The following is a 16,025-nucleotide window of genomic DNA, read 5'->3' as shown; positions in this document are numbered from 1 at the left end:
ATGTCTGGGTTAAGTGTGAGGAGTGAGGAAGAACTTGTAAAACAACCAATCCTACACAGAGGGGGAATGGGGTTCACTGTTATTTCTGCACAATCTGAGCAGCAGCCTCCTCTTCTCCTCCCCTGAAGGTGATAACCCCAGCACACCTGCAGCACTTCTCACTTACACAGGAGTCTACAAACAGTTCCTGGTGCAAATGCTGGGAGCAGAATCAGGCTTGGATGTTTCCCAAGCAGGCAGGCTGAGTAGCACCCACTCTTGTAAGGATTTAGTGCTTGAGTGGGTGTCCAAAGTCACTTTTATTTCTCTCTGGATGTGTAATAACGTGGGGGGAAGCATCTTTGATGCATTTTAGTAAACACCCCATAACTAACCCCCCTCCTTGCTGGTAGGAGAGCGAGTGCTAGAGGCTGATGCATTTGATGGCCCTCCTGACAAGAGCTAAAAGCTGCTTTATTCATCTCTGCTCAGCAACAGAACTACCCTTTAAGAGCAGTCTGCTCTTTCTGGGCACCTTATTGACTTCTCCAAACTAGGCAGGAAATTTTTTTCAGAAAATCTAAAAGACACAAACAGCTTCCACTAGTCTAAACAACTGAAAAAGCAATTGCTCCTGAGCAGAGCCAACCAGCTTTCCCTGACTGCAGGACTATTATTAGCCCTGAAGTATTCAAACAAGAACACTTTCAGATTAAGGCAGCTGGAACTCTCTGTCCTCCAGCATTGTTTCCTAAGATATGGTTCTCCAGCCTCTGCTTTCCATGTTTTGTTCTAATCCAGAACAACATAATTCCTGATGTGTGAACTTTTTTCCAATTTGGAAAGACATGTACGTGCAGCAGAAACTCAGCCCTGGCATCAAGGCTTTTTGTAAGGTTTTGCCCTTCTGAAAGTCATTTCACCTGAGTTTCTTATCTTTAAGTTCTGCTGGAACAAGACCCTGCAGTGCACGTTGACCAGAATTACCAGTTTTACCATGCAGGAAGGTACTATAATAGAAAAACAATTTCCACTTAGAGATGTCCTTTCTTCACCACTTACAGTTAGAGACAAATTTCAGGCACAGCAACAAACCGTGGGAGAACAACTTTATTTCTTCACAATCTGAATAACATCCTCATCTTCCAGGGTGTGGTCCTTACCAACCTTTTGAGGGTTGTGTTTAACAGATGAACCCCAGACCAGTGCACTGAAAGGAGAAGAAAAATCCAATTGACAAGGCTCAGAAGTATGATATGCAGGCAGCAGAGCAGCAGCTATTTCTGTCACAAAGCTAATACAGAAAGCAATGTTCAAAGCTATTTTTATTCTCCTGCAAGTACCTGGCTGAGTGGTCTGTGAACCAGGGCACAAGCAGATCAAAACAAAGTATGAAGTTATCCAAAGTACCCAAGGGCACGGGACAGTGGCCTGTAATGCTGCATCTAACACTACTTTCAAATACAAAGAAAAACATTTTTCCCCATAAACTTATGCAGGAAAGAGTATATAAATGTCAAATATAGCAATTGAAGTGTTAAGTTTAATTGTCATAGGCAGATTAAACACTATAATTTTTTTTTTAATCCTGCTTTCCCTTTAAGTTTACAAGAGAATAAAATAATATAACCAGGATGCAAATTGTTTTCTATTCTCTAGAAATCAATCTTTTACAATAATACTTACTATTTAAAGTCTTTAATAAGGTTTTTGTGGATCTTCATGCAAAAATCCTCCACTGTGGTCTTGCAGTAGGGTAGTACCACAGGAGAGGTGTAGTCTGGGAGCTGCCCCTTGGGTTTGGTGTAGCTGTGACACAGATGGGACAGTCAGTCAACACCTAAACCTCCCTTCCCCGCCCGTTCCATCAGTCATTTATCTGCACTGTCAGCCCAGGGGGTGTGCCAGTTCCACTGCTGCAGTGGTGACAATGGATATGCTGTGAAAGGTTTGGTGTTCCTAAGCTGAAAATGCAGCTGGGCCAGTGGGTTCTCCCTTGTGACACAAAGGTTTCTCACCAGTGAGCTTTCTGGGGGTGCTTAAAAAAAGGGGGAATGGGAATAAATTGATGGAAAAATACAGCCACAGTATTATGGTTCTGATTTGTGATTTTTTTTTTCTGTGAAAAAACACCTGATGAAGTTCATAGCCCAGATACCTAAACACTAAGTCCGTTTTCCCAAAAGATTTTTATATTATCACAAGAAGGTAGATGTAAACTGAAAAGGCTACGATTACTGTGAGTGTGAATAGATTAATTCATAAATTCATCCCAAAATGCATTAGAATTGGGATGTAAACCTGGAATAACCTATAATAAAAATATCTCAAATTCCAGATGAAGAACTAAGTTCTGTTAAGAGAGCTGAATGCGTGACAGACTGAAAAGATGACTACCTCTGGAATTCACACTTTTACACTAAGTTTGACTAGAATTCCATGTTTTCAGGCGTTTTTTTAAGATGTGCTTTGGTCTTGGTTTCACAAGATCCTTGCTTAATTACCCTACAAGTTCAAAACAGCACTTGTGGCTGTCAGACAGCAGACAAGAGGAGCACAATTTGCACTTGACAAAGCAAACATCATTCAGCTTGTAGAAAACCATTCATCCGTTCTTGAGACCTCCTTGAGTCTCAGCCTTACACTGAACTCCACAGAAGGCAGCAGCCGGGACTCACATTCGTACGAGCTTCAAGTAGTCCCAAATTTTCTCCAGCAGATCGTCAAAGTTCCAGCGATGATGAGCAGATATTGGCACACAGTGGGGTACTTTGTAAATAATATCTAGTTCCTCGATGGAGATTTGGTCGATTTTATTTAGGACATAAATGCACGGGATGTAGACCCTGCGAGGAGAAGGACACGGTTACAGCAGCCTGGCAGCAGCACCCTGCCACCTTCACTGGGAAGAAACAGTTACTTAAAAAGCATATGCTGGCTCAGCTTCTGTGGGAAGCAAGCACAAGAGACAATTCTTTTTTTTTGTAACACAAACTGCAGTTGTGCCAGAGCCAGAGCCCAGCAGTACCTGTTTCCTTCAACCACGTCGATGAGGTCGTCGGCCGTGGCGTCGCTGCGCAGGGTGACGTCGGCGTTGTGGATTTTGTACTCTGCTAAGATGCTCTTCACTGTCTCAGTGTCCAGCTCGCTCTGAGGGCACTGAGCACAGACAGGCACGGGATTAGAGAGTGGAAGTTTGCAACCAAATCAAGTATTACAATTGACAGTGCTGTCACCCATTTATTAATGCCCCACTGAGAGCTGCAGTCAGACATTTCAGAAGCAGTTTCCTGTCAATCTGGGACCAGTTGCAACACAAATCCACATATCTACCAGTTTAGTGCCCAGACAGCTACACATTAGGGGCTTAGAGCCCAGAGTTCTGATTTTTGTTACCTCTGGACATTTCTGTGCTTTTAAAGATTCAGTGGGAAATGGGAAATGGGGAGTAAGTCCAGGTTGCAAGGCTCAGAACTCTGAGTAATCTTCTCCAGGAGAATCCTGTAGCCACCAAGTGAGAGGCAGTTTTTGCACACTCTCCTTTGGACCTCAAACTTTTAAAGTGTGGAAAATGACTGAGCCTCTGATTTGGGGACCAGGAGGTGGTCAGGCTCCAGGGGAAGTGTAGATGGCCTCCAAGGAAAGTAACTGACTGTAGCACGGGACAGGCTTGTCCCAGGCATGCCATCAACTGCAAATGCCTCTTTCTTTGAGCAATTTGGTTTTTTAATTTTGGTTAAAGAAAACTTTCAACTTACTGTGGCTGTAAGGTTAATGCCTCCTTTATCCTTTTTTTTAAAGCCAATATTGGGGGGCTTACTATTCAGACGAATTCCAAATCCCTCCAGTTCATTCTCAATGATTTTCTTGTGGCCAAGGGGTTTCAGCACGTCCAGAACAATCAGAATGAGATTACAGGTTCGAGCAACTATGAATCAGAGAAAGAAAGTCACCTCTCAAAAAAGCCCACTCACAAACCTGAGACAACCCAAATCTGGCTCAGTGGACTGATGACAACAGGAAACCCCTGAAGGCCAGCACGTTGCTGATTTTTAAATCCCAGTAAAAGACTTAGGTTTATTGTGCTGGCCAAGCATCGCTGATAGACAGACCCTTACAGGTTGTAAGAATCACAGAGGCTGGAAAAAATCTTCCTTCCTGTCTCCATTCAGAGTCCAGACTGAGGACAATAAGCTGAAGAAATGAAGACAACAGCCTTGTTGCAAAATTGCAAATGTACTTCCACTGCAGTGCCAACACAGAGCAGGAGCTCAGCAAGTGCACAAAGCCAGAACTGAAAACAAAACACAATGACAGCAGCTACTGCTCCTCAGCAGGCAGCTCAAGTCCAGCAAACAATCCAGATTTTAAAGACAGCAGAAACAGTGATTCAACCCCTCCTTCTCCTGGGCTCTGTTAAATGAACCACTGATACGCTGCTGCCTCCAGCTCCAGCTCACCTGCAATGACCTGCCGTCCTCTGCCTTTACCGTCCTTGGCACCTTCAATAATTCCTGGCAGATCAAGCAGCTGTTTGTTCACAGGAACAAAAGTACAACATGAGAAAAATATTATTCTTCATTGACAAAATAAACACTACTTTTACCTTTCTCCTAAACCAGCTGCAAATCTGATCAGAATTCGACATGATTGTTTCCCTTTGACTCTTATATTGTGTCATCCCATGTATTGGTACAGTGGAACAGATCATCTCAGGGAGAGTGTGAGAACTACCACAGGAGCTTCTTCCCAGGGCAAAGTGAAAAGCAAGGAAAAATCATGGAAACATTTCCAAGGTATTCTCAAGCACTTGCACATGTCACTTCTACCCCACTAATGCCAGGCCACACCACTCAGCCCTAACGCTGCATCTACAGAGACCACTGACCCTCACAGCCCCAAGGGGATCTCACCTGTATCTTGGCTCCTTTGTACCTGATGACTCCAGGCACAGTGGTGAGCGTGGTGAATTCATATGCTGCCACTTCAGAGTACACACCAGCAAGGTTACTTAGAAGAGTCGATTTCCCCACTGATGGAAAACCCACAAACCCAATTCGGGCGTCTCCTGTCTTTGCAACGTCAAAACCTGCAAATCAGGAGCAGAAATGTTTGTCCAAACATTGACATGTTTTACCTTCTAATGTTCTAGACAGCAGTCCCACTATTATTTTTAATACTGCCAGAGCAAAAAGCCAAGTAAGTTTTCCTACCAGAAGGATGAGGGTGTGCAAAAGAGTCACAGTCTTTATTACCTTGCACCCTTTTGTCCCTGTAACACTCCATGGCATGTACCTGTCAACTAAGTGTTGTCTGCAAGGCTTCCCAGTGGACTAGACTTGACTTTGTAAGTGGAGCATTTCCTTTAAGTACTGGGCTTGGACAATTCACACCTTTATATATAAAAATGGGTGGCTGCTGCAAGCTGCTTCTTCATGTAAAAACCTTAAGACTTTTGCAAATACAATACTGTATCAGCCAAAATGAGAAGCACTTTCCTTTACTCTTCAGGAAGGGCTCCCCCCCCCCACAGCCCGAGGGCCACAAACCATGGCACAGGTCCTGTACCAGGGAGGACAAGAGGGAGAGGAAGGTACACGCTGCCCAAAGAAGCTGTGGCTGCTCCATCCCTGGAGGTGTCCAAGGCCAGGCTGGAGGAAGGTCTGGGCAACCTGCCCTAGTGAGTGGCACCCCCGCCCGCGGCAGAGAGTGGAACGAGATGATCTTTAAGGTCCCTTCCAACCCAAACCATTCCGTGGTTCTGTGTTTACTCAGCAGCCACTCTGGCACGCCTGAAGCGGACAAGGCCCCCCCGTTAGATCGATGTCCGTCACACGGCCCGCGCTCCGGCAGCTCCCGCGGAGACAACGCACCTTCCCCGGGGCCGCCGCCGCCGCCTCCCTTGGGGGTGATGAGCTCCCGGCGCAGCTTGGCCAGGCGGGCCTTCAGGAGCCCCAGGTGGTGCGCCGTGGCCTTGTTCTTCTGCGTCCGGGCCATCTGCAAGAGCACACCCGGCACGGCGGGCTCACACCGGGACGGCCCCGCCGTCCCCGGCCCCGCGCGGCGCCCCGGGGCAGGGCCCCGCCACCCCCTCACGGAGCGGCCCCGCGGCCGTTCCCCCCCAACCCCCCCGAGCCCCGCGGCCGGCCGAGCGGCGGGGGCGGTGCGGTACCTCCGCCTCGATCTCGGCGATCTTGGCCAGGGTGCCGCTCATGGTGCGGCCGCTCCGGGCCCGCCCGGGGCCCCCTCAGCGCTCCCGGCCACCCGCCGGCCCCGCGCACGCGCCGCAGCCTCTCGCGAGACGAGGCGGGAACGCGCTCCGGCGGCGGCGGCGGGCGGGAAAGGAGTGACGGTGCGCGCGCTGCCGTCCTCGCGCGCTGCCCTGAGGGGGGGACAGAGCAGCGCCCCCTGCGCCGTGTGCAGAGCGCGCGCCCCCTCAGAGAGAGCGGGGCGGTGTGAGGGGAGAGAGGAGGGGAGAGTGTGAGAGACAGCGAGGGACAGAGAGCGAGGGGAGAGTGTGCGAGGGACAGAGAGTGTGAGGGGAAAGTGTGAGAGACAGCGAGGGACAGAGTGTGAGGGGAGAGTGTGAAGGGAGAGTGTGAGGGGAAAGTGTGTGAGAGACAGCGAGGGACAGAGTGTATGAGGGGAGAGTGTGTGAGTGACAGAGAGTGTGAGGGGAAAGTGTGTGAGAGACAACGAGGGACAGAGTGTATGAGGGGAGAGTGTGTGAGTGACAGAGAGTGTGAGGGACAGAGGGTGTGAGAAGAAAGTGTGAGAGACAGCGAGGGACAGAGTGTGTGAGAGAGAGAGTAAGGGACGGAGTGTGTGAGGGACGGAGTGTGAGGGACAGAGAGTGTGAGGGGAGAGAGTGTGAAGGGAAAGTGTGTGAGACAGCAAGGAACACGAGTGTGAGGGGAGAGTGTGAGGGACAGGGAGTAAGGGACAGAGTGTGTGAGGGACAGAGATCCGTGTGTATGAGATCCATGTGTGTGAGAGAGATCTGTATGCGAGAGATCTGTGTGTGTGTGGTCCGTGATATCCGTGTGTGTGTGCGATCTGTATGTGTGACCTGTGCGTGTGTGATCTGTGTACGAGATCCGTGCGTGTGCCCGAGGCGGCCGATGCAGCCGCGGTGCTGTCGATCCGGCCCGAGCAGGCTTTGCGGGAGCTCTGCGGGCTGCTCGGGAGCGCTGCCGAGGCGCTGGGCGGTGAGGGCAGCCGGGCTGCGGCGCCGGGAGGAGCCGCCGCGAGGCGATGGGCGCTCGGCTGCCGGAGAGAACAGCGTGAGGGCAGCGGCCCCGCCGGTGCGTGAGCCGCGGGGCTCTCGCTGCCCGCCGGGGGAGGAGGCTGTGCCCGGCCCCGCGGTGAACCGGCCCGGCCCCCGGTGCCGCAGCGGTGCCCTCGCCAGGTGTGTAGCTGTGCCACCCCGTGCCTGCCGAGCCGGGCGGCGCTGCCGTACTGCCCGCGGCGGAGCCTCCCGAGCTGGTGCTTTGTCACAGCAGCGCTGTGCTGGAGCGTTCTCACGGCTCCCCCAGCCCAGCCCCGGCCGTACCGCTTTGCCCCGGGGACATCTGTAGCTGTCCGCTGGATGCGGGCTAATTAAATAGAGAAAGGATTTTTTTTTTTTTAAATGGCCCCTTCAAGCTTTAAAGAGCCAAGTATTTCCAGCTTTTGATAGTATCGTAAGAAGGCAAACAATTGGATTTCAAATATAAAGTATTTTTATAACATAAGGCAACACATTTTTGTCAGCGTTCAGGATTTTGGTCTCTAAGTTTGTTTCCCTGTCGTATTATGTCTGAATTGGAATATTTACAGAAACCTTTTTCTCCATAATTCAATATCCTTTCCAGGAAAGATCTTCTGTCTCCATTTATTGCAAAGTCTGTTTTTATACAATGTACCTAAATGTAAATGTGCTTTTTAAACACAAACACACTCTCCTGGGCCCATGCTGTGAGAAGTGACACTTGCAGAACCATCTGCCACATCTTCACACAGGATTCTGAGGACCACACAATTGGCAAAATTTAACAAGCCTTATAACAGTTTTGGTAGCAGAATTGTTATAGAATCATTAAATCTTCTTTAACTTACAGTGAAAAGAAAAAAAAAGTGCTAGTGCACTGAGAACCAAACTGCTATTTGCTGCCTCTTTCTGCCTCTGCATTTCCCTGCTTGTCTCATCTTAATCGAAAAATCAGCCTTTATTGTCATAAACTCTTTATAGTAGGAACTGTCATTAATAAAAGCTTATAGAGAGCTTACTAAAATAGAATCTCAAATAAAATGGGATTACTATTCCTGGTAATGTTAGCTCAGCTAAGCTAGGGTAAATATAAATGCACCTACCACTGTATATTTGTTCATGGTTTTCTAATTATTCCTTTTGAACAATATCCTCTTCCAACATGGGACACAGATTTGACCCTGGTATAAATTTTTTCCTACTTACTTCAGATGGAGTTGGACTTGTTTTTATGCCTCAGCTGAATTCAGCCATACAATCACTCCACATTTGTGGTCCTTTTTAGTAAAAGGAAAAACACAGAGAAAAATACAAATTCTGAATGCTCAAAGAGGATTTAAGACCACCCCTCTTTTTGCAGGAGATGATGGTTAACTTCAGAACTTGTTGCTAGAAACAACATCAGTTGTTCTCATAAACTCACTCCAAATCTCACATACTGAGTGTAACTAAATTTTTTTTTTCCAAGTGTGGACTGAATAAACAAAGTTGTCAATAAAATATATGGTTTGAAAACTTAGTTACAGGGGGTTTTTTTACTTTCCTGGTTTAGGTATTCATAGTGTTCTTAATGCACAACTGCTCAGTTTGTGCCCTTGCATCCTTTTTTACAGGAACTTACTGAAGAAAAGGTCCCATAAGGAATTTAGACATCTAAAACCTTATTTCAATGTTAAGTATTTTCCTTAATTACCTGAAGGGAATAAGAGTTTAAATAATACAGATAATTAGTCTGACTTTTGGTAGCCAAATGAACACCTTCTAATTGGTTAGGATATTTTAAGTAGTTCACATTAGTTTTTAACAGCACCATCTTTTAAGCTTCAGAAAGGCTTGTTCAGTAGAGATTGGTTCCAGGTTGTGAACACAGTGACATCATTTTTATTTACTGTGATGACTGCTGTGAGTTTTTTAATATAAAGGTGTTTTATGTGATGTGGTGCTTGGAGAACAGGCTGGTTATGACCACTGGAAATAAGGTGTGACAGCTGGAGAGTGGCTGAAGGGTGGGTGACTGGGAATGGATAAGGGAGGTCCTCTGAGGACAGCAATCCAAACTAGAAAATGGAGTGCAAATGATAAAAGCTTATTAGAGAAAAAGAAGGAAAAAAAAAAAAGTCAGAGAAGGGAAAAATCAAGGAAAATATTAATGGAAAATTGGATATAATGTCAGGAGAGGAAAAAGCCCCCAGTGGAACCTGAGAGAAAATGAAAGGAGATGCAAGTGACTGAGATCTGCTTGAAAGGTTAATTGAGCTTTATAGTGGGCACTGATGGAAGCTGGAGTATGTGAATTGCCATTTTTTTTATTAAAACATTTATATGTTTTTTAAATTGAGCTAATTCCATTTAGGCAATCTAGATGGAGTGCAACAGGGGCTATACTTCCAAAGGCTGGAACTTGCACAACAGTCCATTTCCCTGGTGACCAAGTGTCAGACAACACAGAATGAACGTTCAGACCTGGAGAAAAACCCAGACACGATTTAGTAGCATATAAAGGGCTAAGGGATGAACTGGCAGGACATAACTCCAGCACTTTTCTAATATTATTCTTAATAAAATAAGGAAAGCAATGTACTAAAGAGTATTGAGCAAGTGCAGAAAGACTCTGTCTGACACAAAGGCTGTCTCATGAAACAATTAGGGAACATGACACAGTATGGAATCACTGATTGGGAAAAACCAGGAGTGTTTGTTTCCCCAAGCTCCAGTGACAGGAATGTGACTGAAATGGCACATCCCTCAGCAGCAGGATTGGAATGATGGAGGGCTAGGGAAAAATGGGCTTCAGAAATTCATATTCTACACGCTCCAGTCCTGCTGACACTGATTCTGAGCAAGTCATTTCCTTTACTTGTGCCTCAGTTTTATTTTTGCACAACAGGAATGTGCAGTTGCCGCAGAATAATTGAAACTTTGATGTTTCCATAGCACTGCCCTGCGAGGATGATAACTGGAGCTCACTTCAATAGCAGAGCTGAGTAGTGGGAGAAAGCATGCAGTGGTTTTCTGTCAAACTACCAGTTTTAAATAGGCTGCTTCATTATGGGTCAGATTCTGAAATTCTTTCCAAAATGAGTATTTTAGCTTGAGTAAGAGTTTTACTTATGTGAGATGGTGAGATGCAAGCTGAGTATATTGAGAAGAGGCTTGCAAGTCTTACGGATAACCATATAAAATGTAACACCGTAAAATACATGGTAAATATTGTAAGTATGAAATTAATTGTGATAACTCGTTTATGCTTCATTAAAATCACATAAAGACCTTTCTTAGGAATGAGCAGTGCGTGCTCACCTAGTTAGGTATTTTTAAATTCTCTCTTTTTTTTTCCTTATTTTAGATTCTAATAAATAGTTCAAATACTTGTGGATATCAGGTTTACTCACAGTACTCTGAGAAGGTCATTTTAGCCAAAGAGCCACTCCGGTAGTACAGCACTTGTGGTTTTGGTAATTCACCTTACGGCAGAGCTGCAGACTATCCTGGCAAACAGCTGATTGTGTGGGTGTGTTTGTGGGCTTGCTGGGGCTGCATTTCTAACTTATGGGGGGAATTTCTGCAGGATTTCAAAAAGCGAGAGGGAGGTGACAGGGAAGAAATGGAACCATGACTGCAGGTGAAACAAGGCTCTTGAAATTTCATATCCTCTCAGAAATTATCACCAGCCCAGTCAAAAATAACTGTATCAAGTGATAACCGTGACCTGAGTACTTACGGTTTTAAGAATTATGGCTATGGGACCGTAACCATCCTGCCAGAGTTCCCTCATGAAAAAAGAGGGTAACTGTAAGTTAAGGCATGTAGAGAATCAGTTCTTTTTAAAGTGATTTTTCTGGTTTGTTTTTTTTTCCCCTTTGCAGTTTTTACAATTTGGCAAATTTGCCCCTTTTTTCCCTTTGAATTGTACTTTGATTTGAGAGCTGACTGGTAAATAACCATATTCATGTATTTCAGGAGAAAACTGATCACACTGAAGAGAAGACAAACCTGTAACAAGCTGACTAAAGGCCAGCCTTACACCATTTGGAGGAAAGAGCTTTTGAGAACCCACTATGAAAAGGTAAGACTTTTTATACCTGTAGTACTGAACCTGCAATGGAAGCATAATACTGATTGTCTGAGGTGAAGCTGGTACAATTCATATCCTAATTAACTCTTGAGGCAATCAAGAAAGTTGTGTATCTTCTGAAGGTTGTAAAACCTACAGATATATCCATTCTTAGTTGTTTTCCTGGATTAACTTTTTTCTGCCAGTTTATTTGGTATCTATGGAGAAGTTGTCCTTCTGGGGACAGCACAGGAGGCTGGCTATTAATCTGTAAATACCAAACCTTGCACGTTTAGGATTGTATTGTAATGTATGTTTTACATAAGAAACTGGTCTGTCAGGTTTGCTTAGCCAGGCACGGATGTCTAATTCATGGGGAGTCAGCGAGATGGAGCCCTAGGTTGTATTTCCACTTTGACCAGATCCCTAATGGGGCAATCTTGTTTTCAATGGCTCAAGTTGCATTGGTTCCAGGCAGTCTAGAATAAGTTAAACTGGGCAGAGTGAAGAAATGAGGGGAACAAAAGGCAGATTAAGTATCAAAGGTTGGCTTCCAAGACTGTGTTAAATTAGTTTAACAACACAAAATTCTGCAGTTTAGCATCAGCTCCCCGGACTTTGTCGTGGACTGCCCTGCAACAGATGGACTACACAGCACATGAGTACAGTGAGGAGAGGGATCAAAAAGAGGAAAAACAAACAGTGCACTTTTCCTTTTTTTAAATAACTCTTCCCGCACACTTTCCACAGCATCATAGACCTCCCTATTGCTGTTGGGTTTGTGAGGGTGCTGGGTATTTTTAAACAAGAGCTTTTGTCTGCTTTTAGATGAGAAAGCTGACAAATCACTAACCCACGTCTGGGTTACAGAGGACACTGTGCTGTCTCCAAGTCTGAGACTCCTTGCTGCTAGGGTTGGCACTCTCATGGGATGATTCCAAATAAAAAACTGAGCAAGCTGTAAAAACTAAATTTAAGTAATCATCAACCTAGTAAGTAATGAATGCTGAATTAATTGCTTGTTAGATCTGTAGCAGTTAATTAAAATACCAGTGAAAGCTCAGAAAAACTGACAGCTACTCGCTGAAACTGCAAGTGTGCCATGAAATACACAATGTCGTGTATTTTTGTGGAACACACATAGAAAGGAAATGGTTCATATGACTGATTAGCTGGCACAAGTGCTATGCACAAATGTCTCTGCTAATATTATAATCCATGTGAAATAGTGACTAACCTTCTTAAAGAGTATAATAATGGGACTATTCTGAAAAATTTCAGTAGCCTCAAGACCTACACAGATTCACGAGTTGAGAGTGTTGAACAAATAGGTATGAGTCAGCTCTAATTAACATATACCCAAATATGTTGGAATGGATTTGACTGTAACAGTCTTTTGTTGCCTCCTGTATTTGCACACCAGTTTAAGGTCTGCACTCCTGGGTAAGGCCAGTAGCAATTGATCTGCAGTGAAGCGAGCAGTGTACAGTGTGCAGTCCCAAATGGCACACACATGTGCAGAGCACAGGAGGATTATTAATACTATTGAAATACCAATCAAAGTGCTTCAGCAGGCACCAGGCAGCTGCAAAACATTTAGGGACAGCTCAGGAATTCCCATGAGCAGAAGTGAGACAGGAAATAGTGAGAAGTTGAATAAAGTAGCTGAGGAAAATGCCTTTATTCAAAAGAGAGATGAATTCAAAAGAAGTTCAGCATATCCCAGCACAGAAGTCAGAGAAAATAGATTAGGAATAATCTGAAAAGGGGAAGAAATCCTACATACTTTTCAGTAGAATGGAAATTTAATACTTTCTTCAACATCATCTGGAACTTTGTCTTCGAACAGTAACTATCCAGTTGTGATGGTAAATGAGTTCAAAGGTAATCGTTCCTGTCTGCTTATACAGTTATATATGGAGAAATGCCATTTAGCCATAACATTAAACTCAGGGAACTTCACCTTACCAGTCTGTCTATAGTGAAGAGCCAGATTTTGTCTCAGTGTGGCACAGACTTTATTTTCAGAAGAAATTTGGCTATGTTATAACAAACACTAGAGCTGAATGGCTACTTTGATAATCTTGTATTCTGAGGCAGGGTGAGTTTGGGACCAGAAAGCGCTGTAAGGAGTGGTCCTTTAAATGCGTTGGTGGAGCCCCAGGGACGGGAGGTCAGAGTAATAATGCTGGAAGTACTAACAGGAGTCAGTGCTCTGCCTTGGCAGAGCACCGAGGAGCCAAGGCAAAGGCTGTGATTCCCTGGGAGTGCAAGGTGCTGGGGGTCATCCTGAACGAGCATCCAGCAAATGCCCGGAGTATGAGCTCCCGGAGTATGAGCTCCCGGAGTGCTGATCTGGCATCCTCGTGGCAAGTGGGAGGGGGTCCCTTGTCAAGGAACAGCGATGCTTTGGGGATTTCTTAACTTTTACCTAGAGAAACAGGCAGAGTGTGTTGGATGGTGCCTTTTAAACAGGAGGGTTGGAAGCTGAAACCAGAACATTCCGTGGCAACTGGAGAAAGTTCTGAGGAGAGTGCAGTGAGAGCGGCAGGACCCCCCCTCCCCCTGCCTGGAGGAGAGACAAAGAACAGGCGAGGAGGGAACTGAAATAGGAAGCAGGAACCATGTTAGGAGGCTGGGGGCTAAAAGAAAGCAAATTAATAAACCACTGGGGGAAAGGAGCACAACTGTCCAAAGCCACTAGGAAAGATAAGCAAATTCCAGATTCTTTAAGTGCTGCGTGTGTGTGTGCAGCCTGGCTGGTGTGTTAAACAGAATCATCTTCCTCACTGCAGCGAGAACTACTCGTGTGTCTGCACGCAGACGTACAGAATATGAGCACTGTTATCTATTTAATGTGGTGTATTTAAGCTGGGTTTGTCAGCATTGCTACCACTCAGCCCAAAATTTCTAAAAATACACGTTCATATCAGGGTGTGTGCACACACAGTGCAGTAATAAAAAGCTACTGGTGATATTCTGCCTACAGCGGGGACAAACAGCTCCTATCAAAAGCAGGGAAAATCTGGAGCACAGGCTGAGGGCACTGTGTGGCCTTAAGTGCTAATGTAATATTTTGGAAGTTGGAAGCTTGGTGCGCTCATTTGCACATCAGTACCCAGAATGCTTTTTCAGTTCCACCACTATTTAATTCAAGTGCTGGGTTTGAGCTTTTGGAAGACTCGGTAGTTTGTGATGCCCTCACATGTGCCAAGTTCAGTATTTTCCACAGAATAGTTTAAGTGACAATATTAGACTGTGAATAGGTGGTCCAAGGATTCTTAATTAGGCTTGATATTACAAATGCAAAAAAGTGCCCTCGAACACTCCTCCTTTCCCCCCCCTCCCCCCCAGTGTTGTCTTTAACAAAACAAAGAACTCTGTTTTGGGAATGTGTGTGTTTGTTGGGCGGGGGAAGATACTTCTTGAAAACTCGGGGAAAAATTCTTCAATGAGACAGAAAGCAGATTTCAGCTGCAAATGAGTAATGATGATGATGATGTTGGAACAGCAGCTCTTTCATAGAGAGACCTCGAGCCCACAGAGAAGATTCAGCACTAGGACAGTCCAGGCAACCCGGGGCAGTGAATTCGGCGGTGCATTGGGAGTGTTTAACCCGGGCCCGGGGAAGGGTAACTCGCGGGAGCGGGAGCCCCGCCGCGCTGGGGCGTGGGGCGCCGTGGGAACCCCGGGAGCGCGGGGCCGTGCGGGGCAGCGGAGTGTCCCCAACATGGAGGCACTCGGGGCTGCCAAGTGCCCGTGCCTCCCGCAGCCCCCGGCCCGCGGGTACCGTCCCTCCCAACGGCTCCCGAGGGGAGGGCATTTTTGCACTGGAAGAATTCCCGCTGTACCCCTTCCCTCCCCCACAATGCCGGCGCCTCGCTCTTCCAGCGAGGCTGAGAGTTGATCGTGGTACGGGGGGTGGGGGTGAGAAATGCAATGAAAGACCGGGGGGAGGCCGGTCTGCTCTGCAGCCCCTGGCCCCTCTGGGATCGGCTCTCCTCGGGCGAGCCGAGGAGGTGGGGGCCGCTCTGCGCCTCTGCAGCTCCGGGAGGGTTTGCATTGGACGATTCGCGCCTGGGGAGGGGGGGAGGTTGCCTGCAGCCCCCCCCGCCGGCCCCTCCTCCTCTCCCCGGCGGGAGGGGGGCCTGGGGGGCGAGCTGCAGCCCGGATATTTGGGGGAGGGGGCGAGCGCAGCCCCGCCACCCCAGTGTGCCGCGGGCGGGGGCCTCGCTGCCGGCTCGGCATTGGAGGATCGGTGCTGGGGAAGGGGGAGACTGCAGCCCCCAGCCCCCGCAGGGCGGGCAGGGTGGGGGCCGGCCTGCTGGCTCTGGCTGCTCTTGCATTGGCGGATGCGGGGAGGGAGGGGGCAGGAAGCGGGGGGCAGGGGGAGCCCGAGTGGCTGGAGGGGGTCTCTATGAATAGGGTGGGGGTCTTCTCGTCCAAAGAAGAGAGGAAAGTTTGCGGCGCCGGTGGTGAGGGTGCGGCGAAGCGGGCGGGGCCCGGACCGGAGCCGGCGGCGGCGGCGCTCGGTCGGGGAGCAGGAGCCGGGGGGCCCCCGCTGGATTTTTGTAGGGGGGGTGGTATCGCCCCCTCCTTCTCCTCCCCCCAGGGGTGAAAGTGCAAGAGGAAGTGCAGCCGCTGCCATCTTTCCTCCGCTCCAAACACACAGGGACGGACGGAGCCGGCAGCCCGGAGCCGCCGCCGGACCCCCCGTCCCTCCCGGCCGCCGCCGCCGCCGCG

The 16,025-nt window shown here is 47.4% G+C and overlaps 1 protein-coding gene across 1 annotated transcript; it reads right to left on the bottom strand.

Annotated features, from left to right (window-relative positions):
• Positions 1-1,073: 1,073 nt before the first annotated feature.
• DRG1 (developmentally regulated GTP binding protein 1) lies at positions 1,074-6,263 on the bottom strand. The gene is made up of 9 exons (XM_050318409.1): positions 6,152-6,263; positions 5,853-5,976; positions 4,893-5,068; positions 4,440-4,509; positions 3,738-3,907; positions 3,008-3,138; positions 2,658-2,825; positions 1,666-1,788; positions 1,074-1,189 (listed from the first exon to the last, which is right to left on the bottom strand). The coding sequence occupies exons 1-9, from the start codon at positions 6,191-6,193 to the stop codon at positions 1,090-1,092; spliced, it is 1,104 nt and encodes a 367-aa protein (XP_050174366.1). The 5' UTR covers positions 6,194-6,263; the 3' UTR covers positions 1,074-1,089.
• Between the last annotated feature and the right edge of the window lie 9,762 nt (positions 6,264-16,025).

Source organism: Myiozetetes cayanensis, unplaced genomic scaffold (assembly GCF_022539395.1).
Source record: "Myiozetetes cayanensis isolate MyiCay16 unplaced genomic scaffold, myiCay2020 scf21, whole genome shotgun sequence".
Classification (NCBI taxonomy): Eukaryota; Metazoa; Chordata; class Aves; order Passeriformes; family Tyrannidae; genus Myiozetetes; species Myiozetetes cayanensis.
This window is presented reverse-complemented; position numbering and strand designations above follow the sequence as displayed.